Source organism: Hemiscyllium ocellatum, chromosome 4 (assembly GCF_020745735.1).
Source record: "Hemiscyllium ocellatum isolate sHemOce1 chromosome 4, sHemOce1.pat.X.cur, whole genome shotgun sequence".
Lineage (NCBI taxonomy): Eukaryota > Metazoa > Chordata > Chondrichthyes > Orectolobiformes > Hemiscylliidae > Hemiscyllium > Hemiscyllium ocellatum.
In genome coordinates, this window is record NC_083404.1 from 97,745,415 (window position 1) to 97,771,618 (window position 26,204).

Genomic DNA, 26,204 nt, shown 5'->3' on the forward strand with positions numbered 1-26,204 from the left:
TTTTGGATCCACATGTGCAAGAAACACATACGTAAATATCAGGAGTTTGACCTTCAGAAGGCAGTAAAAATAATTCTTAAATCTTACTTAAAACTTTCCTGAATAAACATAAATGCCGTTTGTAGCTTTTAAAGTGATGAACATGCACTTCTGAGGGAAATGTATATTCCAATGCAGAACTAAAAGTACTTCCATGTACTGTTTAGGAGTCGAGGGCAAAGAGATGTTTGATATAGCTTGAAGACGAGATGCCTCAATATGTCAGATACGTTTGGAGTTCTGCATTGTAATTTATCAAGAGCTTATCACCAACCATCTTGAATAAACCAACAATATCGTAAACAAGTTTTATGATAATTAAGACTGAAGCAGTTGCAAACACTTTAATGTTGAAACAAAAACAGGAATTGCTGTAAAAGTTCAGCAGGTCTGGCAGCATCCGTGGAGAGAAATCAGTGTTCATGTCTTGAGTTGAGTGATCCTTCCTTAGAATGGACAAGAAAATAGATTGGAATGGAAATTCCGTCAGAGAAGGAACAGATTTTCTTCAAGGTGGGCATACTTAAAAGAGAAGTGGCAGTGAGTTGAATACTAAATAAAAATAAGAACTGCAGATGCTGTAAATCAGAACCAAAAACAGAAATTGCTGGAATTTCTCTGAACCTTTCTGAGGAAGGATAACTTAACCTGAAATGCTAACTCCTGATTTCTCTCCATGGATGCTGCCAGACCTGCTGAGCTTTTCCAGCAATTTGTTGTTGTTTCTGATTTACAGCATCCGCAGTTCTTTCAGTTTTTCTTTAATGTTGAAACTTGGGTATCTATTTATTGAGTAATGAGATACATCAAAACAAATTCTTTTTACAGAACATGAATAATGTTTGTTCTACGGTGATGAACACTTGTTGGTTCTATTTTTGGACAAAGTAAGAAACAGTAATTTGCACATCTTTAGTGTCTTTTCCCTAACAAATTGTTCCAAGATGTTTCACAGGAAGCTGGGTGACATGGGCAGGACAATGTGATAAATGTTGTGGTAAGGGAGCTGATAACAGCGCATGTCACTTGGCAAGTAATTCAGAAACCAAGACTAAAGTTTAGGGAATATGTATTTGAATTCCACCTCGGCACTTGGTGAAATTTGTATTTAATCTAAGGAAAATCTGGAATAAACTGCAAGGCCACCATGTAACCATTAGTATAATTAAAAACTCATCTGGTTTGCTGATATTCTGTAGTGAAGATAATCTGCCATCCGTACTTGATCTATCCTTTATGTGATTGCAGACACACAGCAATGTTACGAACTCTTAACTGAACTCCAGGCAATAAATGCTGGCCGAGTTAGAAACACTCACAGGAACAAAAAAGGTGGTTTTGATAGACTTATGAAGACCAGGAGAGAGACGATTAGGTGGAAAATTTAGTCATAAATTGCATGTGGTTGGAGTTGATGTAAGGTTTCAATGAGCATTTCTGGATGGAGGGCTGAGGATGTGACCTGGTCATTATATGATTATTTCAAGTACAAAACAAATCGGAGCCATAATACACTAGGACTTTGCTCTGCCATTCAGTAAGATCATGGCTAATACACCTTTATTTGCCTTTGTGTCTTAATCCCCTTAGCACTAAAAGCTTAATTGTGAATATTCATGGCAAAGAACAATGACTGAGCATCCACAACTTTCTGGTGTAGAGAGTTCTAAAGATTCACAACTGTCTATGTTCTATGAGTAAAAGAATTTCTCATCATCCCAGTCTTAAAAGATTGGCCTCTAATCTTGAGACTATCCCCCTTGTTCTGTACTTTCTAGCAGGGGAAACAACCTCTCTGTATCTACCCTGTAATGCTTTCTCAGAATGTTAAACATTGCAATTATATTCTAGTCTAAACTCCATTGATTTTACACACATTCCATTCAATCTCTTCACATGGAAGAACGGACTTAACTTAGGAAGTGCCCCTAACTCAAACCTCTTGTGGAGTTCTCGATTTAAGCTCCACCATTGGTTCCAAGCTTTGGATGTGTTCCCCTATACTACTACATCTTGCTTCCTTCCTTGAAGACACCTTAAAAACTACATGTTTGATCAAATTTTGGACCCGTGACTTATTATATCTCTTTGGTTTGATGTCACTTTTCTCTATTGCTGCCATAAAGTCTCATGGATACTAGTTAAAGGTGCTGCATCAAAAGTTGTTTTTGTTTAGTTAGTCAGTGAATGTATCTCCTCTGTTCCAGGCGTATCCTTGTGCCAGAGAGATCAAAACAACAGTACTCTAGGTGCTGCCTCACCAAAGCCCTACATCATAACAGTAAAACTTCCTTACTCTTATTCTAATCAATTTACAGTACTTGTGTTAATTGCTTGCTGTGATTTGTGTGCAAGGATAGTCAAATTTCACTACATACCAATATTTTCTGGTATCTCCCCTTAAAGAAAAATAAATGTTTATCTACATACCCAAGCAGAGAATTTCACATTTCCCGAGATATCTGTCTGTCACATTCTTGCCTGCTCAGACAACCTGTCATCTTTTTTTTTGCATCCTTACAGCTTGCTTTGCTACCTATCTTTGTATTGTCAGTAAAAGCAAGGGAGATAGCTCACTGACATTACCAGTACACTAATAATCTGGATTTAAATCATGGCTGATGGTAAAATTTATATTTTAAGCAAAATGTGGAATTAAAGGTTAGCCTAATGGTGACCAAGTAATAATTGTTGATTGTCATAAATATCCATTTGAGAGGGAAAGCTGCTGCCTTTGCCTGACCTGATATGCACGTCACCTTGGATCCACAACAATATGGTTGATTCTAAACTGCTGTCTGAAATCGAATGCTGTCTGAACTGCTGTGCTCTTCCAGCACCACTAATCCAAAATCTGGTTTCCAGCATCTGCAGTCATTGTTTTTGGCTTGCTGGGCCATTTCAGAGAGCAGGCAATCAGTTCAAGAGCAATTTGTGATTAGTAATATGCTGGCCTTACTAGACATGCCTAGGTCCTCTGATTGAATTTTTAAAAATTTAAAACATTTTATAATTCCAATAATTTGGAATGTATTGTTCATTAACACCAATAGCCTTTATGCAGACCCAAACAACTCGTTACCATTTGTTGTACAGTACTTTAGTGGTAGCAACATGGAAAATACAGTAGTATTACCTTATGTAGATTAATCACTGTTTTATGCTTTAGCAAATATTTATAATATTTTTCAGATCACAGACTTGTGTTTAGATATTCTAACATTGAGGTTAAAGATTTTATGATATACTCCCTTCATTGGCGGGTTGTTAATAGTGGAGGAACAAGCAATGCTCCTTGTAGCACTAGTGGATGGAAAACATGTCCAACTCTGTTTTGTTTGTTAGTTGATCCCCATCTGACCGTCATTCCCGTGAGACCCAATTATGTTTTGAGATTGTCTCCTCCCTCTCCCTAAGAGGCAGGAACATTATCACAAGAGTGCTTCCTTATCAGTTTATACCTAACCATGTTTCTTTCCTAACAATTTATGGGATAAATTTTATCGGACTTACTGTACCCATTGAAGAAAGAGAGGACAGATGAGATATTTTTGTATCAAGTTGGCAGTATTTCCTGGGATCGGTTTGAATGGGACTTTTGGAGTGGGACAGACATGGGGATAAGGTGAGAGTGTACCGAGCTGAACTTTGGTATGATTTGGAGATGCCAATATTGGACTGGGGTGTACAAAGTTAAAAATCACACAGCACCAGGTTATAGTCCAACAGGTTTAATTGGAAGCACACTAGTTTTCGGAGCGCCGCTCCTTCATCAGGTGATAGAATTGTGTCCTCCACTAAGGCACAGAATTTATAGCAAAACTTTGCAGTGATGTAACTGAAATTATACATGGAAAAATACCTTGATTGTCTGTTGAGTCTTTCATCTGTTCGAACACCATGAAAGTTTCACTTCTTTCTTGTGTAAATCACAAAACATTTTTAAAAAAATTTTGCATTCTCAGGTTAGCTGTAATAATGGGTGTTAGCTAGACAATATGTTGGATTTGTTAGCCCCCCTGTGTTCTCTGTCTATGCCATGATGTTTAGATTGATTCTAATCTAAAAAGTGAGGTAACAGAGTTTTACATGGATTCATGCAGTTTTTGAGCAAAGTACAATGTAACTCTACAAGTACAGATTCACCCCACAAAATATGTGTGCATGTGGGGCTTTGTCTGTGTATGTGTCTGTCTGGGTTGGGGGTTGGGAGTTGGGAGTATGAGAGAGAGTGTATTAGTGAGTGTAGAGTGTCTTAAGTCTGTGAGGGTGTGCATGTGAGAGAGTGTGTGCGCGTGTCTGGGTTGGGGGGGGGGTTGTGAGTGTCTGTGTGAGAGAGTGTATATGTGTGTGCATGAGTGTAGAGTGGTCTGAGTCTCTGAGAGGGTGTGTGTGTCTGTAAAGGTGTGTGAGAATGTCTGTGTATATGTGTGTGTGTGTGTATATATATAGTGCAATGGTGGTCACCTGTAATGTGACATGAACCCAAGGTCCCGGTTGAGGCACTCCCTATGGATACCGAACTTAGCTATCAGCCTCTGCTCAGCCACTTTTCACTGCTGCCTGTCCCGAAGTCCGTCTTGGAAGATGGTCACCCGAAGGCCCGAGGTCGAATGTCCTGGACCACTGAAGTGTTCCCCAACTGGGAGGGAACACTCCTGTCTGTTGATTGTTGTGCGGTGCCATTCATCCGTTGTCGTAGCCTTTGCTCGGTTTCCCCAATGTACCATGCCTCTGGGCAACCTTGCCTGCAATGTATAGAATTAGACAACGTTGGCTGAGTCACACGAATACCTGCCATGCACAAGGTGGGAGGTGTCCCCACGTGTAATGGTGGTATCTATGTATGTGGCAGGTACTCATGTGACTCAGCCAACGTTGTCTATCTTATACATTGTAGGCAAGGATGCCCTGAGGAGAAAGTGAGGACTGCAGATGCTGGAGACCAGAGTTGAAAAAAATGTGTGTTGGAAAGAAAAGCAGGCGAGGCAGCATCTGAGGAGCAGGAGAATGGACGTTTTGGGCATAAGCCCTTCTTCAGGAATGAGGCTGGTGTGCCAAGCAGGCTGAGATAAAGGGTAGGGGGGAGGGAATTTGGGTGAGGGTGATAGGCCGGAGAGGGGGTGGAGGCGGAGAGGTCAGGAAGAAGATTGCAGGTCAAGAGGGTGGTGTTGAATCCGGGTGTTGGGACTGAGATAAGGTGAGGGGAGGGGAAATGAGGAAGCTGGAGAAATCTACATGCATCCTGTGTGCTTGGAGGGTTCCTAGGCGGAAGATGAGGCGCTCTTCCTCCAGGCGTCGTGTGGTCAGGGTCTGGCGATGGAGGAGGCCAAGGACCTGCATGTCCTTAGCGGAGAGAAAGGGGGAGTTAAAGTGTTCAACCACGGGGCGGTTGGGTTGGTTGGTGCGGGTGTCCCAGAGGTGTTCCCTGAAATGTTCTGCAAGTAGGCAGCCTGTCTCCGAAACGTCAAGGAGACCACATTGGATGCAATGGATACAGTAAATGATGTGTGTGGAGGTGCAGGTGAATTTGCGACAGATATGGAAGGATCCATTGGGGCCTTGAAGGGAGGTGAGGGGGGAGGTGTGGGTGCAAGTTTTGCACTTGCGGTTGCAGGGGAAGATGCCAGGAGTGGAGGTTGGGTTGGTGGAGGGTTGGACCTGACGAAGTCGCGAAGGGAGTGGTCTCTCCGGAATGCTGATGGGGGGTGCGGAGGGAAATACATCGCTGGTGGCAGGGTCTGTTTGGAGGTGGCGGAGGATAATACGATGTATCTGGAGGTTGGTGAGGTGGAAGGTGAGGACCAGTGGAGTTCTGTGCTGGTGGCGATTGGAGGGGCGGGATTCAAGGGCGGAGGTGCGGGAAGTGGAGGAGATGCGGTGGAGAGCATCGTCGACCACTCCGGCCTAAACCCTCACCCAAATTCCCTCCCCACTACCCTTTATCTCAGCCCGCTTGGCATACCAGCCTCATTCCTGAAGAAGGGCTTATGCCTGAAATGTTGATTCTCCTGCCCCGCAGATGCTGCCTGGCTTGCTTTTTCCAGTACCGCATTTTTCAACTCTGGTCTCCAGCATCTGCAGTCCTCACTTTCTCCTCAGGGCATCCTTGCCTACAATGTATAAGATAGCCAACGTTGTCTGAGTCACATGAGTATCTGCCACATACATAGACACCACCATTACACGTGGGGACATTTCCCACCTTGTACGTGTGGGAAATGTACATTAGACATTTCCTAATTAGACATTGCCTAATCCTATACGTTGCAGGCAGGGATGCCCTGAGGCATGGTACATTGGGGAAACCGAGCAAAGGCTACGACAACGGATGAATGGCACCGCACAACAATCAACAGACAGGAGTGTTCCCTCCCAGTTGGGGAACACTTCAGTGGTCCAGGACATTCGATCTCGAGCCTTCGGGTGACCATCTTCCAAGGCGGACTTCGGGACAGGCAGGAGTGAAAAGTGGCCGAGCAGAGGCTGATAGCTAAGCTCGGTACCCATAGGGAGTGCCTCAACCGGGACCTTGGGTTCATGTCACGTTACAGGTGACCACCATTGCACTATATACACACACAGACAGGCACTCCGATACAGACACATGCACACAGACACACAAACTCCCACACAGGCATCCTCTCAGAGACTCAGACCACTCTACACTCATGCACACACATATACACTCTCTCACACAGACACTCTCGGACCCCCCCCAACCCAGACACGCACACACACACACACACTCTCACATGCACCCCTTCACAGACTTAAGACACACTACACTCACTACACACACACATACACTCTCTCTCACTCCCAACCCAGACACATACACAGACAAAGCCCCACATGCACACATATATTTTGTGGGGTGAATCTGTACTTGTAGAGTTACATTGTACTTTGCTCAAAAAGTGCATGAATCCATATAAGACTCTGTTATCTCACTTTTTAGATTAGAATCAATCTAAACATCATGGCATAGACAGAGAACACAAGGGGCTAAACCTCCAGCATATTGTCTCGCTAACATCCATTGTTACAGCTAACCTGAGAATGCAACTTTCTTAAAAAAATGTTTTGTGATTTACACATGAAAGACTCAACAGACAATCAAGGTATTTTTCCATGTATAATTTCAGTTACATCACACTGCAAAGTTTTGCTGTAAATTCTGTGCCCTAGAATTACGTCCTCCACTATCACCTGATGAAGGAGTGTTGCTCCAAAAGCTAGTGCTCCCAATTAAACCTGTTGGACTATAACCTGGTGCTGTGTGATTTTTAACTTTGAACGTTGGTGTGTTTCCCTCGGCCGGTCGTTAGAGGGCGCACGTGATTCCCGCACATGCGCACTGGCAGCGTTTCCCTGGAGACGGGTCGCCGTGCCGGGGAGATGGCGGATGCGCTGGTGCTGCGGGCTCTTCGGGGAAACGCAAAGCAGCTGGACCTGAGCGGCAAGAAACTGAGGCGGGTTCCAAAGGCGGTGGGGAGGTTATTCGAACTGAACCGCCTCCAGCTGAAAAATAATCTGATCAGCGACCTGCCGGCGGAGTTACAGGCGCTCAACAATGTAAGGGGACGGACCACACACCCGGCAACCCCCCCTCCCCAGCCCCTCCCCACCTGACGCCCCCAGCCCCTCCCCCCTGACGCCCCCAGCCCCTCCCCCACCTGACGCCCCCAGCCCCTCCCCCACCTGACGCCCCCAGCCCCTCCCCCACCTGACACCCCCCCAGCCCCTCCCCCACCTGACCCTCCCCCACCTGACGCCCCCAGCCCCTCCCCCACCTGACACCCCCAGCCCCTCCCCCACCTGACACCCCCCAGCCCCTCCCCACCTGACACCCCCCAGCCCCTCCCCACCTGACACCCCCAGCCCCTCCCCCACCTGACAGCCCCCAGCCCCTCCCCCACCTGACAGCCCCCAGCCCCTCCCCCATCTAACGCAGCAAGCGCATCCTCCGACCTGACGCCCTCTCCACACAATCACCCCCAGCCCCACCCCCACCTGACCCTGTCCCCTCCCTCACCCCGCCTCCTCTCCCTAGTTCGACGCCCTCAGCCCTCCCACCAATCTGATACCTCCACCTCCCGAGTCGAATTCCCCAGCGTTCCCAACCCGACCTCCCTCCACATCGACGCTATCCTTGTTCAGATCCTCCATCTCCTACCCTATTAAGTATAAATACCCTACAAAACATTCTGGATGCAGCCCCAGTTTCAAGCCAACTTCTGCCCAGTAAATGCCCCACATCCTGCAGTGGGGCCGCATTGCCTTGTATGACGTCATATATCATCTCTCACATAGAGGGAAAATATCTCACGTTGAAGAAAAGCCTGATAGTTACTCCTGACCAATGTTTATTCCCGCAATTCACATCACAAAACAGGTTATCTACTCATTACCATGTTTTTGGGAGCCCGTGCATTTCTTTCATTACAATGGCTAAATTTAAAAATTACTTCATTGAATGTGAACTATATTGAGATATCTTGTGTTCATGCTATGTAAATGCATACTTTCTGTTCAACCATCCTAATCATGGATATACAGGCACCCTAGTTCACTTACTTTTCTCCCTAATTACTGAAAAACTGCCCTTATGCTGACCTTTCATGATTCCCATCCTCATGCCTCACTCCAAATCCCAAACTCTGTCCTCCAGCTTCCTCACCATCACCTTAACTCTCCCACCATCTCTACTGATTGTGATGTTTATCCCATTCACAATTACGCCCACGGATTGTAACCCCTGTTTCTACTCATTGTAAACCTCATCTCAAATTCACCATGACACTTGACCTGTCTGTTCTCTGCTTGTGCCCCGATTCTCAAACAACACTACTGCCCCAACCCAGCTGTACCCATGCTGATGCCATTTCCTGTAAATCTAATCCAACATCAGTTAACATCCATCTTGTGCTGGTAGGTTTCTTGTATTTTTTAAATGGTTAATTCACAGTAGCTAGACTTCTAATAAAAGTGAAGTTATTACTTGGTCTGTGCCACAAACTATTTTATGTGTAACATTGGTTCCATTTTCTACCTTGCCACTCAGATGAAAATAGGTTCAGTCATATGCAAAAGCCACAGTCTATGTTGATCCTCCACTCACAAACCCTCTTTATCATTAAGAAGCCTTATTTCAACTCCATAACATTGCATTGCTTTGCAACCTTAATCTATCTGCCCTGCAGTCTTTATGCATGTCTTTTGTCATTTCTATTTTAATGCTGTCCTGTCTAGCCTCCCATTCTTTATCTTCTGTCAATTTCTATTCATTGAAAACTCTGTTGCTCATATTCTGTTTTGTAAAAAAAACATATCCTCCCATTACCCCTTGACCTCACACTGGCCCCAGGTCACCTTTGGCCTCAAATTATAAATTCTCATGTTTAAATCCTTTTGTGGTATTGCTACTTACTTTCTTTGTAGCCTCCTACAGCCACCCCATCGAAATCTCCTTTCCACTGGCATAGATCTCTTATGTTGCCATACCCTCCTGTTGGTCCACCATTGGTGGCAGCATCTTCAGCCATCTAAACCCTATGTTGTGTATGACCTTAGTTAAATCTCTTTGCCCATTGAAAATCAACATCCTTGACTATCTGATTATGTCTTTCTTTTGGATGCACAATAGAGCTGTCAGTGATGAAAGTAAGTGATTTTATGCTGCTGTAAACTATTGTAGGATATCCAAATTAGAAAGTGCATCATTGTAGGCTCTGCAATCTTCTTCAATAAGTTTAGAGTTCTCATTTTTATGTGTGCTTATTCTTTCTTCCCTGTTTTGTTTCTTTCAAAACATCTCTGAATGTAGATGTTTGATACAGCACATTGTTCTCTTGACCTTTGGTCGATAATTGCTAAATTAGAATACTTCGCTTTGGTGATTACCCCCCCACCCCCACTCCCCAACTAGAGATACCTACAAATAACAGGAATGCAGATTTACATTTTCTAACTGAAATAATATTTGTTCTCAGCATTATTTGGGTTTAGACTTCCAACATTTATAACTTTTTTTCTTATTTTTACATCCAAACTTTATATGCAAACTACGAGCCTACACACACGAACTGCTTATGACTACAAGCTAAACAGTTTGGACATTCTTAATTTGCTAGCAGCAGCTTTTGTATAAATATGGATGACTGTGATTCACAGTACTGTATATAGAAATCTTTTGAATTATTTTGTAGTTGACAGAACTCAATTTGGGAAATAATTCCTTTGAAGCACTTCCAGAAGTTCTGAAACATCTAAGACAATTAAGGAAGCTCCACTTGTTTGATAACAAACTCGAAGCATTATCTCCAAATGTATTGGGTAAATATAATTATGTTAATTCTTGCTTGCATTTTTAAAGTCAATTATTTACTTATGGAAACTGGTTACATTCATTTTAGATTTGTTAACTGCTCTATACAGATCAATTACTTGGGAAGAGATAACAGACTAAAATTGAACACAAGTGTATAATAAAATTATTATCTGTATTACTTTTTGTAGTATATGCATTTGTGCTTTAACTACCATATCAGATTTATGTTGAGGAACAATGCTGAAATAAATCCTTCAACTTTCACGGCCAATATTATTGTCAGTTTAATCACTTAACCTTTATTATACCATTTTTATTTAATCATATTACAGTGAGAAGTTATAAACAATAATTAGTAGCCACAACCAAGGTTCTTTACACCTGGTTTTCCACATTTATTAAGATTAGAGAATATGATGATGGTGTTGGCAGCAGAGGCCTCTGTTTCTGCACTCTGGTTGTAAATATAGAATTTGTAATTAGCTGTAATGGCACTTTGACCAAAACCTTTGGAGGACGAACAAGTAATCTTTGGATTATTCTATAATCACTATTTGATATTCTGTGATATTCTCAAAGTGAGTCAGAAGTCACAGCCTATTTTGGCATGGTGAATGATGCCTGGAAAAAAATCTGATGCAAGCATGTAGCATAAAGTAAATAATGTCTTGCAGAGATGGGTTATGCTTAGCTGCAAGATTTTACAATATAATTTGGGTATAACTGTTTCTTGATTTTTGTTTTCATTCAAGTCTGAACACTTTGTTCCATAATTTTCCAAGACTAGTTTGTGACTATGGGAAGTCACGTAACTTGCAATTATGACACTAAAACCATCCTACAGTAAAATTCTGACCATAGATCAAGCAATGTTTGAAAAGAAAGCTTGACCCAAAGGAAAATTTCCTATTAAAAGAAAATTAATTTAATATAAGAAAAGACAGGGCACTGTAAAAAAGTGATGCTGTAATTCATTATTACTACATTTAGAGTCTAGAAAACAAACTTCAGTTTAGCCTTTAGAGGGCACTCTAATGCAATAACTCACATCTGGAATTTGTCTTATTTATTTAATTTGAGTGAGACTCATTAATCAGGATCTGTTTTAAGTTTGTATGTTAATGCCTCCTTGAGATGCAGGTGTTCCAATTTATTTCTAAACATTCTGTAATGATGTTGCACGAAGGTACTTGCAATGTGCTGAATTTATAAATAAATTGGTATACTTAGTGCTTGTGCTTCATTTTGCTTGGCTGCACATTTTTAAACACTTTATGGATGCAGAAATATTTAGGGAATGGTGTGGTCAGTCATGTACAGATATTTATTTCAAGTAAATGATGGTGTTTCAAAAAACATCGTAACATTTTGACATGTCAGGAGGAGAGGCGATGGCTTAGTGGTATTATCCCTGGAGACCCAAGTAAAATGGACCTGGGTTTGAATCCTCCAGCAGCAGAAGATGGAATTTGAATTCAATAAAAATCTGGAATTAACAGTCTAACGATGACCATGAAACCATTGTTGATTGTCACAAAAACACATCTGGTTCACTGATGTCTAAGGAAGGAAACTGCTAGCTTTACCCAGTCTGTCCTACATGAGATGCCAGATGTACACTGATGAGCAATTAAGGATGGCTAATAAATGCTGGCCTTCCCAGTGATATCAATGCCATCATTCCATGAATGAATTTTTTTTAAAAGTGCCTTGATTGCTGGGTTAAATGAAGGTACAACATTGGTGTCAATATTACTTTGCCATCCATTGCCATGATATCTTAATGTTTTTGCCTTGTCAGTAAGTGGAATGTGACCTGTTCTATATTAGAGTGGAAAAGCACAGCAGGTCAGGCAGCATCTGAGGAGAGTCGATGTCTCAGGCACAATTCTACTCCTCGGATGCTGTCTGAACTGCTGTGCTTTTCTAGTGCCACACTTTTCAACTCTGACTCTCCAGCATCTGCACCTCACTTTCTCCTGTTCAGTGTTAGACTACCATGTCATATCTATCCACATGCCTCAACAAATTGAATACCAACAATTCTATTATGATAAATATAGAAACTTTTCATGCAATTGGCTTTGTCTTGCTGTTTCTTGTTTCTCTCATCTTCCTTATGTCCTCTTCAGTGCATATTATTTCATTCATATAATCTGATGCTTTATCCTTTACCTCAATTCCTAGTTATCTTCCTGGCACAAATGCTAGCTAATCATGTTTTTCATCTCAAATACGATGCAGCTTTTTTTTTCACACAGTTGTCATCATTTTCCAACTCAAAAATAATCTTCACCACCAACATCCTTGGAAACTGTTGTCCTTTCCTCTTCCACTGTTGCCTCCCAAAAGTGTTTATCTCCCACAATATCATATTTTGTTCTCTCTAGTCAGATTTTTGCTCCTGTAGTAACAGTGAAAAAGCCTAATACAAAAGAGAGAATGACATTTCATGTGACCAGTCATGATGCATTATATCTGCTTGTGTCTCAAAATGTCTCCGTAATGTATAATTTTCATTTATTCTTCTCTTAGTCCTCTCCATTGTTCAACTGACTGGGATTGCCTTTTACTTGATGGTTCTTTTTACCAATCTAATTGCTGCTGAAACATCTGTGGCAATGATTTCTGGTCCTGCCCATAGACCATTGCATCTGGAATTTTTCAAAGAGCTATCCTTGACCACCTTACTTATCTAAATGCTGCTGCTTAACAATCTCAGTCACCGTTATGGAGTCAGTTTGCATATGACAATGAATACTGCCTTTCTACAATGACTGTCAATGCCTCAACTATCATGTATTTCTGATTACGTTTGCCAAACATTTTTGGGTGAGGGATGGTTTTTTTTTTCAAGCGAACAATTTTGGAACATTAAAACTCTGACTACCACCATAAACTCCATACTCTAGCCAACAGTACTATCTGTCTTTATGGTTACTGTTTCAAGCTGAACCACACTTTGCAACCTTCGCATCCTCTCCAATTAATGTACTTCATTAAAGCCCTGCCAACTTTCACCTTTGCAGTATCACCCACCTGTGCCTCACCTTGGCCAAAATGCCCCTAAAACTTTCATTGATTTCTTTTCTACTGTGGGCCTGACTATTCTAAAGGTTTATTCTGATCAGTCTTCCATCCAGCATGTTATATGAGGCTAACTAATCCAAAATATTGTTGCTTGTATCCTTTTTCACATTAATTCCTGTGCATTCACCACCTTTGTCCTCACCAACCAATCTTGACCTTAGTACAAGTGCCTTAAGTTTAATATTCTAATTCTCATCTTTAACACCTGTGACTATCTATGATACAAATATCTCAGCAAGAGGCCCAGCAATTGCTTCTCTAGCTTCCCCCAGAGTTTTAGGGCACACCTGATTAGGTCCTGGGGATTTATCCGCCTTTATCCGTTTCAAGACATCCAGCACTTCCTCCTCTGTAATAAGGACATTTTGCAAGATCTATTTCCTGAGAGTCTGTATCTTCCATATCTTTTTCCACAATAAATAATGATGCAAAACACTCATTTAGTATCTCCCCAATATTCTGAGGCTCCACACAAAGGCCGCCTTGCTGATCTTTGAGAGGCCGTATTCTCTCCCTAGTTACCCTTTTGTCTTTTATGTATTTATAAAATCTCCTTGGATTCTCCTTAATTCTATTTGCCAAAGCTATCTTATGTCCCCTTTTCGCCCTCCTGATTTCCTACTTCCTTTATACTCTTCTAAAGATTCACTCAATCTATCCTGTCTATAGCTTACATATGCTTCCTTCTTTTTCTTAACCAAATCCTCAATTTCTTTAGTCATTCAGCATTCCCTATACCTACCAGCCCTTTCCTTTCACCCTAACAGGAATATACTTTCTCTGCATTCTCGTTATCTCATTCCTGAAGGCTTCCCATTTTCCAGCCATCCCTTTACCTGCGAACAGCTGCCCCCAATCAGCTTTTGAAATTTCTTGCCTAATACCATCAAAATTGGCCTTTCTCCAATTTAGAACTTCAACCATTAGACCTGGTCTATCCTTTTCCATCATTATTTTAAATATAATAGAATTATGGTCGCTGGCCCCAAAGTACTTCCCACTGACACCTCAGTCACCTGCCCTGCCTTATTTCCCAAGAGTAGGTCAAGTTTTGCACCTTCTCTAGTAGGTGCATCCACATGCTGAATCAGAAAATTGTCTTGTACACACTTAACAAATTCCTCTTCATCTAAACCCTTAACACTATGGCAGTCTCAGCCTATGTTTGGAAAGTTAAAATCCCCTACCATAACCACCCTAATATTCTTACAGATAGCTGAGATCTCCTTACAAGTTTGTTTCTCAATTTTCCTCTGATTATTAGGGGGTCTAGAACACAATCCCAATAAGGTTATCATCCCTTTCTTATTTCTCAGTTCCACCCAAATATTCCCTTTCTATCCTTCCTGTAGCATTTGTATCCTGGAACATTAAGCTGCCAGTCCTGCCCATCCCTGATCCATGTTTCTGTATTTGCTATGATATCCCAGTCCCATGTTGCTAACTATGCCCTGAGTTTGTCTGCCTTCCCTATTAGGTCCCTTGCATTGAAATAAATGCAGTTTAATTTATTAGTTCTACCTTGTCCCTGCCTGCCCTGACCGTTTGACTCGCTTCTGTTCTCAATTGTCCAGTCTCAGATTGATCTCTTTCTTCACTATCTCCTTGGGTCCCATCCCCCCACTGACTAGTTTAAATCCTCCTGAGCAGCTCAAACAAATTTCCCTGTCATTATATAGTCCCCTTCCAATTTAGGTGCAATCCATCCTTCTTGTACTGGTCACTTCTACCCGGAAAGAGATTCCAATAATCCAAAAATGTGAATCCTTCTCCCATGCACCATTCATCTGCTCTATTCTTCTATTCCTGCCGTCACTAGCTTGTAACACCGGGAGTAAACCAGATATTACTACTCTCGAGAACCTCCTTTTTAAATTTCTGCCTAACTCTCTGTAATCTCCCTTCAGAATCTCAACCTTTCCCCTTCCTATGTCGTTGGTTCCAATGTGGACAATGACCTCTTGCTGGCCCCTCTCCCCCTTGAGAACATTCTGCTGCACCCTCTCTGAGACATCCTTGATCCTGGCACCAGCGAAACAACACACCATTCTGCTTTTTTGCTGCTGGCCACACACACGTCTGTCTGTACTTCGGACTACAGAATCCCCTAACACAATTGAGCTCTTGGAAGCTGACGTACCCCTCGTTGCATTTGAGCCAGTCTCAATACCAGTAACTTGGCTGTACGTGCTACATTCCCCTAAGAATACATCACCACTTTCATTTTCCAAAACAGCATACCCGTTTGAAATGGGTATATCCACAAAAGATTCCTGCACAAGCTTCCTACCTCTCTTACCTTTCCTGGAGTTAACCCATCTATGTGACTGTATCTGAGACTTTCCCCCCTTCCTATAACTGCTATCCATGACGTATTGCTGCAAATTCGTCATCATTTCTAACTGTCTCTCCAACTGATCCATTTGATCTGATAAAATTCACACCCAACAGCATTTATGACAGATATAATCTACAGTAACCCTTAAATTCTTTTTAAACTTCCACATCTGACAAGGCGTACATATCACTCTATTAAAGGCCATTTTTGCTCCTTCACAATCTATTGATCCTGAAAATAACACCGTCTTATTCCTCTACAAATACTGCCTGTTAGCGCGGATGAAATGATCTTCAGTCCGAGCCCAGAGTGCGGTTTGACAATCAGTAACTTTAATAAAGTATGTAACGAGGTTTGAATCTCGATTGCTCTAACGTTTCCCGTGCGATGTTACAAGTTATATACTTCATGAGTCAGGATGTAGGAGATTGGGTATGAATGAGTGTGAATGGTGGTACTCATGGCTGGAGTATGTGTGAATGTCAAGCTTCCTGCCGTCCTCGGAGAGTCGGCAGCATACACAAAAGGTGTGTTGTTTATTTTTATGTGAATGGGTCCGGGTGCTATCTGCTTGTCTCTCCGTGAGGGCTGGAGGCTAGCACCCCCCTTTGTTACTTCCAATGTGTTAGGTTCATCCTTTTGTGTAGGACTGTTTTGCATGATCAGGTTATGGGTGTGTGTCAGTTGGAGCCTTGACAAGATTATAAGGTGGGTTTCGATCTGTGAGTCATGACCATTGTCTGGAGTCCTGACTAGTGTCTGGTCTGGTGTGTATTTGGATCTGTCTTTGGGTCCCCTTCTCCCGATCACGTGGTCGGGCTGGCAGCTGCTGTCTTAAAATGGATACTGCTGGCTTAAAATGGATATGGCTGGTTTTCCCGATGTGGGCCTTGCTCCATGGTAAACACAGGGCGGTTTATGCTCGCCTTCAGTCTCCCCTTTCGGCAAGGGATTGGCCACGTCCACACCCCCGAAGCCGACATCTTAGAAGCTGCTACCCCGCCCGGTACATTCCGTCGGCCGTCATGCTGCAGTCATGGGGCCTTTGGATAGTCCCGGGAGATGGTTACATTAGTTCGAGCCCTGTGAGCTCGTGGTGTCTGATTACTCGCCAGGAGTATATGGCGTGGAGCATAGCCTTTCTGGCCTTTCATTTTTTTTTTGTTGGCGGCATGAGTGACATGCCACCAGGAGCCAGGCCAGAGCGAGCAGTAGCTGCACCCCCACAATGGCATGGGAGCTGATTCTGACCCAGGGGTGTATGTTGACGTTTAGGCCCCAGTTCCAAACCCTCTGAGCCCAGCCCTGGGTCTGCAGAGCTGTCTCTGCACCTTCCTCTAGGTCTTTGATATGGGCTTGTAATTGATGGTATAATTTTACTGAGTGTCCCACCCGGGTCCTAAGTTCTCGCAAGACCTCGGCCAAGTGTGGAATGGGGGCTTGTTCGGGCTCCTGGTACTCCCTAAGGGTGTTCCTGAATCTGTCGGCTGCCTGTATAGACTCGGGGTCCCGACGTCGGACCTCCGAGATATGGCTTGTCCAATCGTCACTGGGCACCTAGGGGTAAAGCAGAACTCGTGCTGGGGAATCGGGCATTGCAGTCCGTTGAACCAAAAGGACGTTTCAAGGGTAGAGACACAATATTGTCCCCTCCCACCATACCCCACCCTAGTGAAGTGAGGGCCCGTGGGTTCGATCTCAAGGGTGCAGCCCTGTGTACGGTTGAACCCGCACTCCGCTGTTTCACTCTGCCGTAAGGGGTGAGGGCAGATTGTGATTGCCCCTCGCTGTTTGCAGCCTGCAAGCAGCACCCGTACACAGCGCCGTCTCGGGAGATGGCTGTGTCGTGTGCCAAAATATATTTGAGGGAGGCGTTTTCCCGTATTACTCCAATGTTTTTGATGTGGAACAGGGGAAATGGCCCAGACCCCGGGGTGACCACTGGGATCAGGAGGACCATCCAAACTCCTGTTGCCTCACTGACCTCACAGTCGGGAATCACCGGGTACACCCGGGTCATTCCCTTCAGGGTCCGGCTATCAAGCGGCCCAGAGCGTCCTGTGACTGAGGCCAGTTTGGTGCTATCGATCCAGTTGGGCACCTCCCCGCTTTGTATCTGATCCAGGTTATGTCGGATCTGGGCTACCATCCACAGGCCATACGCATGGCACAGCTGCCCCTCCTGAATGTGGGCCGTGTTCTCCCTTTCCCGATCAATAAGGCGGTTGATAGTGTGGGCATGTGTCTCAAGGACTGCGATGCCATCGAGCTGAATGTGTGCTCCCTCTTCCTCGAGAAATGCCTGTTCTGCCTGGTGTGTGAGGGATCTTGCTAACAGGTCTCTCATCACCCCTTTTAGCTGTTCGACTTTCTCGTTAAGGCCCTGGATATCTAGGGAGTTTACCATGGATGTTCCTGTGTTGAGTCCTGTGAGGGCGGCACTGATAATGTCCCGTCTGCGTCGTTGTGTGTTGTGTATGTCGGTTCGATAGTGGGTTGCCCCCATGGCATCTATCGCCCTCTCTATCACCTCTGTTCCCATCATGGTGTATAGGCTGCGTACCTGCGCTGTGCAATAGTCCGGTACCCGGATGCCCGAGATAATGATCAGCACGGGCACGACCTCATGTCAGACGTTATCATAAAGGACTTCCCCCTCCTCCCATAATACCAGTCCCCCTGCGGACCCCGGCCTCAGAGAGGGGCACGGTAGTATCTCGGGAGTCGTGGTTGTTGGTGGTGTGGTTTGGGGGGGGGGGGGCGCGGGAAACACAAATATAGAGAAATCACGGGGGCATTGGTCGGCTCATAGTAACCGCAAACGGACAGATCCCGTATCGCGAACGCGTCGAAGGCCGGGGCCGAGGCGAGGTCATCAGGCATAACGCACATTGTTCCAAACATGCACCCCCCTAGGTCCATAGCCTCTGCACGTCATGGGTTGCGCTCCGATGTGCAGCGTAGGCAGACTGTCTGTATGTCCGGGAGGACCTCCAGCCAGGCGTTGAAAAATGTGTTGACCTTGTCAGGCTTATCCCTCGCAGGGATGCAGATGGCGCTGGATGAGTTGAAGGCAACGCCATGGCGGTAGAAGTTGTCTGGAGCTCCGGAGGAAGAGGGTATAAGTCCTATGGCGAAGAGGAGGATGTGGAGGATGGTGCACCGGTGGGACATGATCTGTGAAAGAAAAGAGAAAGGGAGAGAGAGAGAGAGAGACACCCTCGTCAGGGTGTATGATTAGTAAACGTACATGCGTTCTGAGGCCCCCCTCCCACTCCCGGACCCGTCCACCACTGTTGCTGTAAGGGGAGAAAGTGTTAAGATCCCGTCAGGCGTGTCGGGGGAGTGCGGGTGAGTGGGGGGATAAGTCGGTGGTGGCTGCCAGTCAGGTGGCTGGGCCAATGTTCCGGCCACTCCACACATTGGCCCCGTGTGGTTAGGGACGGGGACCATAGTCTAAGTCTTTGTCGTCCATCCAGTCAGGCCCTGGGGGAAAGGTTTAAGTTGGGACCAATGTTTCCACCTGCCCTTCCCCTTCATATTGATGCAGGCGCAGGTGTCGCTGGTGAGGATGATCTCGTGCAGCCCCAGCCACCGAGGGGCGAAGCCGGGCCGGTCGGGGGCGGCCCGGACCAGGACTTTGTTCCCAATGCCCGGGAGGGGTTGGGGAGGCGGTTGTTGCTGCTGTTTCGTTTGGTCCCTGATGTCCTGTTGATCGCGGGCAGTCTGTCTGAGGGCCTGCAGCTGCGCGTCTAGCTGTCTGATGTAATAGGCCATCCTATCCCTAAGCGGGGCCATGTCCTCACCCCCTTCGATGACGGTCTTGGGTAGTCGCATGGCCCTGCCCGTCATGAGTTCGAAGGGAGTGAGGCCAGTGGAACGGCCCGGGGTGGCTCTGAGGTGCATCAGAATGCAGGGCAGGACGTCCACCCAGCCCTGACCAGTCTCGGCGATCGCTTTCGCGATCGCCAGTTTGAGGGTCCAGTTCATGCATTCGACCATGCCCGAACTCTGGGGGTGGAAGGGGACATGGAAGCGCTGCCTGATACCAGGAGGTGTCAGGCCAGCTTCATCGCGCGTCCCGTGAAATGTGTTCCCTGGTCGGAGTCAATCTGGAGGGGGACCCCACCCATCGCGGAAAGATGTCGAATGCCAGGATTCTGGCCACAGTGGCTGATGTGCAGTCCCGTGTTGGGAAAGCCTCTACCCAGCGCGTGAAGTGGTCGACTATGACCAGGCAGTACTTCTTGCTGCGGCTGGCGGGCAAGGGTCCTGTGAAGTCGACCTGGAGGTTCTCCCAGGGCCCCTTGGGCCATGGTTGGTGGGCCATGGGGATGCGCAAGGGCCTCCCTGGGTTGTGTTGGGCGCAGACAATGCACCAGCGGCAATGCTTGGCCACGTCGCGGCCAAGTCCGGGCCACCACCAGTCGGTCTGCAGCCTCGCAAGGGTCCCTTCCCGGCCTGCGTGGTCGGGCTCATGATGTAGTTGTATCAGAGTTGTTCTGATGGCTGCGGGGGCCACTACCTTGCTGTGGCGACGCCATACCCCATCGGGGCCGAGGATCGTGCCCCTTGCCCTCCAGTCCTCCCTTTCCTTGGGCTGAGCGCCAGTCTGGACGTCCAGGACGTTAACGTCCCGGACTTCATTCACAGGCGCAGCGCGTACGGGGTGTAGAGGGGCACCTGCGGCGGCTTTGGCGGCCTGGTCGGCCCAATGGTTCCCTAACTGTTCGGCGGTGGTGGCCCGCTGGTGCGCCTTGATTTTTACAACGGCTGCGAGCAAGGGAAGGCGCGCTGCCGCCACCAAGTCACGGACGGTGTTCTCATGTTTTATCTGGCCGCCGCCGGCCGTGATGAAACCCTGGCGGCTCCACACTGTCATGTAGTCATGGACTACCCCAAAAGCGTACTGGCTGTCGGTGAAAATATTCACCCGTTTGCCCGCCCCCATGCGGAGCGCTGCCATGAGAGCGACCAGCTCCGCGACTTGGGCTGAGGTATCACCGTCTAATGTCCCCTGTTCTCGGGTGGCCCCGGTGTCGTCGACCACTGCCCAACCCGTCCGGTAGGACCCCTCAACCAACCGGCGTGAGCCGTCAACGTATAGGACCAGGTCGGTGTCCGAGATAGGACTATCGGCAACGTAGTCTTCCTCAGCCGAATCCATGACGGCCTGGCAGTGGTGGGGTTCCCCTACAGTTATAATCCCGTCCGTGGGGTTCGTTCCCGTGTCCCTAACTATTCTAATGGATTGGTCCCGGGGGAGGAGGACTGCCTCCCAGGTTGCCCTACGGGCGTCGGAGACGGTTCAGAGGCGTCCTGTATTCAGGAGCTCCACTACAGTCTGTCCGGTGTGCAGGTCTGACCGGACATGGTGATCGGCTCGCACACACGGACCACCCACACGGCGCAGTCAAGTGCGGCCTCACAACCGGGGACTCCTTAGTAGAGTAGTACCTTACGGGATTCATGTGGTTCCCGGAGAGTTGGGTGACCACGGCGCTATAGAACCCCCCCTTCCAGGCTATAGAAGACGTGAAAGGGCTTAGAGAGGTCGGGAAGGCGCAGGGCCGGGACACTGAGGAGGTGGGTTTTTAGCTTGGAGTAGGCATCGTCTTGTTCGGGGCCCCATTCCACCCTCTCTGCCCCGGGCCTACCCCCCTTTACCAGGCGCTGGATGGGCTCAGCGATGGTGGCGAAATGCGCTCTGAAGGCGCGGCAGTAGTTGAAAAGGCCCATAACGCGGCGGATTCCCCTGACCATGTCCGGCCGTGGCATGTTGGCGATGGCCGACTTACGATCGGGAGACAGGGTCTTGCTGCCCTGGCTAATATCGTGGCCCAGGTATCGGACTGTGGCCAGGTCGATCTGGGCCTTTGTGGGGCTGATTTTAAAACCTGCCCGGGCGAGGGTGCGCTGGACGGTGGTCAGGGCTCCCAGGTGGGAGCGCGCGTCCGTGGATGCGATCAGGAGGTCGTCCACGTACTGTAAGAGGGTGCTAAAGAAAGGGAATAGGTCGCATTCCTCGAGGGTCCGACTCATGACCCTGTGCGATGGTGAGCCGATAGCTCCCATCCGGCTTACGGACTGGCCATATGGGGGAGTTGGTGGTGGACACCGCGGGTCGCAAGACACCGCGGCTGGTGAGTCCGGCCACAATGGTCTCCATGGCGCGCAGCGCCTCGGGTTTGATCGGGTACTGTTGGTGCGGGGGGTGTACAGGGCCGAGTATCCGCTCGGGAGGGGAACGGACAAGGTCGCAGTCCTGCTTGCTCGTGGCCCAGACCTCCAGGACCAACTGGCAGTCTGTTCCGAAGGTGAAGTCTCCGGTCCAGTCCCGGGTGATAGGGACGCAGGGCGCGAGTGCAGCGACCGATCTAGTGGGGACCCATCTATCTTCAAGGGCGCTCTTATGGGATTTGCGGGATGTCCATAGGAGGCGCCGGTGGAACGCGTCCACCACCGCTCCCAGTTCGCCCAGCAGGTCAATGCCCAGGATCGTCTCTTCCGAGTTCAGGCAAACCCAGAAGTGGACGGGGAGTAAAATGTCATCGATCTCCAAGAGGGTGGCCTCGCTACGGCGGGCCACAACCGAGCTTTCCTCCGACCCCCGTGATGGAAATGGAGTGATGGGTGGAGGGGAGGCCGAGGTTGGTGAGGGAGACTGACGCCCCCGTATCCATCAAAATGTTGCATCGGCGGCCCCCAAGCGATGCAGAAACCCAGATACGGGGGTCGGCTCCCTCGGCGGGGGCCGAAGCTACTCAGTCCTTACGCTGGGCAAGTAGCTGTAAGAGCTCGAGCAGTTGCCCGCAACTGAGCTGATCCCAGTCGGGGCGGAAGGCTTCGGGCTAGGGCTGGGGGGTTTGTGGGGTTTTTGTGGCCGTAGGTCGCTGTTGGTTCCCTGCTCGGGGGTTCCCTGTTCACTGGGGCGTGAGGGGCGCCGACGGTGGGCATGCCGCGGTGGGGAACGGCCCCGGTGCTGACCCGGGTTATCCCTGCACTGGCCGGGGCCGCCCCCTCCCAAGTTGGGGTCTCCGGGGCGTCGGAAGGAGAACGGGCAGTTAACCTTGTAGTGACCCGTCTGTCTGCAGCGGTAGCAAACGAGCGGCTCGGGAGTCGAAAGTGCTGCAATGGTGGCCGGGGCTTGGTTATCGAGGGACATGGCCCAATTCTCGAGCTCCGTGAAAGAGACGTAGGGTACCAGGCCTGTCCGGAGGACAGCCTGGTGTGTGGGGCCCAACCCGTCCTTATATAGCTGGATAAATGCGGGGTTCTGCCTGTCAGCATCAGGGATCCTGCTATGCGCCTGGAAGGCCTCGAACTTACTGACCCCATATTCCTGAGCACCCTCGCCGGGTTTCTGGGTGATGGCCACAATGGCGTTCCAGTCGACCGGTATGTGGCCGAGAGCCTTGCTGACGTCGGCCTTAAAGTCCGCAAGGGCGGCCTTCTGCTCGCGACGGCTGTCGCTGAGGTCGGCGCACCAGGACCTATTCTGGTGCGCGGGTTGAAGCCTGGACCACAGGTTCTCTGGGAGTTTGGTCCGGACCAGACTGGCCACGTCCCTATTGTGAAGGTTGTGGCAGATTTGCATCTCCCTAAGCCGCTGCCAAAATTCAGCATTGTTGTGGCGGAGCTTAAGGATGGGGAGCCAGTCCAGGAGTTTCATGGCATCACCCGGGGTTAAGGAGACGGGGGTTGTGGGTTTGTGACATTGGCCTCCCCCTCTCCCCACCTCCGGGGGTATATTCTACTTTAACCAGGGCGGCACGAGCTAGGCTTGCGTGTGATTCCCGGGGGCCTGTGTTGTCCACGAGCTCCTCCCAGTCCCAGGTGGGGGACGGCGGGGCACTTGGAGGCTCAGATAATGTCGGTAGGATTGTACGATTGGCAAGCGCCTGGGCTTCGAGGTGTCCTGAGGCCTGTTTCTGCTTATCTTGTACGTATAGTTGGACCTTGCCAGCAAGCCTAACATGTGCCTGAAGCACAAGGACGCAGGCTTTCTCGTATTTATCCCTTTTCTGGCGGGCCCACCACTCCCGTGGGCATCCAGCGGATCGGCGGGCCGCCAGCCCGATCGGAGCATAGCCTTGGTGACCTTTTTATTCTCGTCGGCTATGAAACGAGTAAGGGAGCCTTCTGGCCCCCATTCTAAATCGCCGGCCGTGCGGCCAGCCATGGTGGGGGGGTGGGGGGGGGGGTGGGGCGCAGCGGGCGTAATGGAAAGAAGACTTGGAAATAAAAAAACTACCAGCATAGGAGCGCAAGAGATGTAATTGGCGCTAACTTATTCACCTCCCAGTCGGGGAGCCCACTCGCTGAAATCGGACCCTAGCCCTCCGGGTCGACGAAGGCAGGTGTGGGTTAGGTACAAATGGGGCGCGTGTCTATACCCGATCGCGCGACCCCGGGTTACTGTGAGTCTCACTCTCACCGCCTAACGCCCAACGAACGTGCGTGCCCCGCGAACACCGGGCGTGAACCAGGGGCCCACGTGCAAGGGGGGAAACGGCTGAGCGCAGACCACTTAAAAAACAAAAATGAAATAAAAAGGGCGAGGCGTGGGCCTGTACCAGGGCGTGCAACCTAAAAAAAACTGAGAGTCTTTCTCTCACCGTCTGAAGTTCAGTGGCCGTGTGTATCCGCCGGCACCGGGCGTGAACCAGGGGCCCGCGTGCGGGGGGACGTGAACTCAGACGTCTCTGCGCTAATCCCACAGCGGCCACCACCCGGGACTGCGGAAGCAATGGGCGAAAACTTGGCCCAGAGGCTCCGCTCGTCGGGCTGGTTTGGAGGACTTGCTGTCTTGTCGCGTGCGTAGGCCTTCCAGACCCTACCGCGGACTCAAGGAATAGCGCAAAAATAAAAACCGGGCTCAACGTACAATGGGATCCCCTGAATTCCCACCGCAGAGGTTATCCAGGAAGGCTTTGTTTGTCGGTGTTTTACACAGGGGGTCAATCTGTCGGGGTCTCGTACTTAAAGTCGTCGGTCCAGGGAAATTCAGTCCCTCAGTCACTGGAACACGTCAACAATAAATGACAGTAAACGAAAATTAAAACAGTCTCATGCACACCTTTACCAGTGCTTCGCGACCCCAATCACCCACCCGCGAAGGATCACTCACCCAGGCACACACACACTTTTTAAAGAGTACTCTGTCGTTACCTGACAGCCGGACCCCACTCTGTTCACAGATTCAGATAACGGCCGGCAGTGAAGTCCCCTGCGGAGCACTGGGAGACTTTTACACGAGAAGTAAAAGAGTAAAGATACTCACCCAGTGCCGTTGCAGGGGTCCAGCAGCCATCGTTAACCAGGACGAAACCCCCAATTGTTAGCGCGGATGAAATGATCTTCAGTCCGAGCCCAGAGTGCGGTTTGACAATCAGTAACTTTATTGTATGTAATGCCGGTGGAGACCAACCGAGGTTTTGAATCTTGATTGTTCTAATGTTTCCCGTGCGATGTTACAAGTTATATACTTCATGAGTCAGGATGTAGGAGATTGGGTATGAATGAGTGTGAATGGTGGTTCTCATGGCTGGAGTATGTGTGAATGTCAAGCTTCCTGCCGTCCTCGGAGAGTCGGCAGCACACACAAAAGGTGTGTTGTTTATTTTTATGTGAATGGGTCCGGGTGCTATCTGCTTGTCTCTCCGTGAGGGCTGGAGGCTAGCACCCCCCTTTGTTACTTCCAATGTGTTAGGTTCATCCTTTTGTGTAGGACTGTTTTGCATGATCAGGTTATGGGTGTGTGTCAGTTGGAGCCTTGACAAGATTATAAGGTGGGTTTCAATCTGTGAATCATGACCATTGTCTGGAGTCCTGACTAGTGTCTGGTCTGGTGTGTATTTGGATCTGTCTTTGGGTCCCCTTCTCCCGATCACGTGGTCGGGCTGGCAGCTGCTGTCTTAAAATGGATACTGCTGGCTTAAAATGGATATGGCTGGTTTTCCCGATGTGGGCCTTGCTCCATGGTAAACACAGGGCGGTTTATGCCCGCCTTCACTGCCCCACGTTAAATTAATAGTTACAGCTTATATTTTAAGTTTAATCAAGAGACATATCTCCAAAATCATAAAATCATAAAATCAAGAAAGAACCCACTTTACTCACTACTACATATTCTCTGTAGGTCACATTTAAAACAACGATTATCTTCTTTGGTTCTGTGCTATGAACTTCGCCCAACAGTTTCTCCAAGGTCAATTGTGAATTTGACTATTTGTTAATTTTCCAAGATGCACTCCGATTTCCAGCAATACATGAATTCAAATGGCAAAGGCAATAGCTGTGCAGGTTCTCTCTCTTTCTCTCCTGCATTGACCTCACCATGTGCTTCCTTTATCTGTTCTTCTCTCTTTTAAAACTGCTGTTGTTCTGACTTTTTTTCCCCAT

At 47.8% G+C, this 26,204-nt stretch overlaps 1 protein-coding gene across 1 annotated transcript in view; it reads left to right on the forward strand.

Annotated features, from left to right (window-relative positions):
• Window positions 1-7,440: 7,440 nt before the first annotated feature.
• Window positions 7,441-26,204, forward strand: part of lrrc69 (leucine rich repeat containing 69) — an 87,001-nt gene continuing 68,237 nt past the window's right edge. Inside the window, exons 1-2 of the mRNA XM_060824040.1 lie at window positions 7,441-7,617; window positions 10,251-10,377. Of these exons, the coding sequence (XP_060680023.1) occupies window positions 7,441-7,617; window positions 10,251-10,377 (304 nt within the window). The remainder of the gene's footprint in view (window positions 7,618-10,250; window positions 10,378-26,204) is intronic.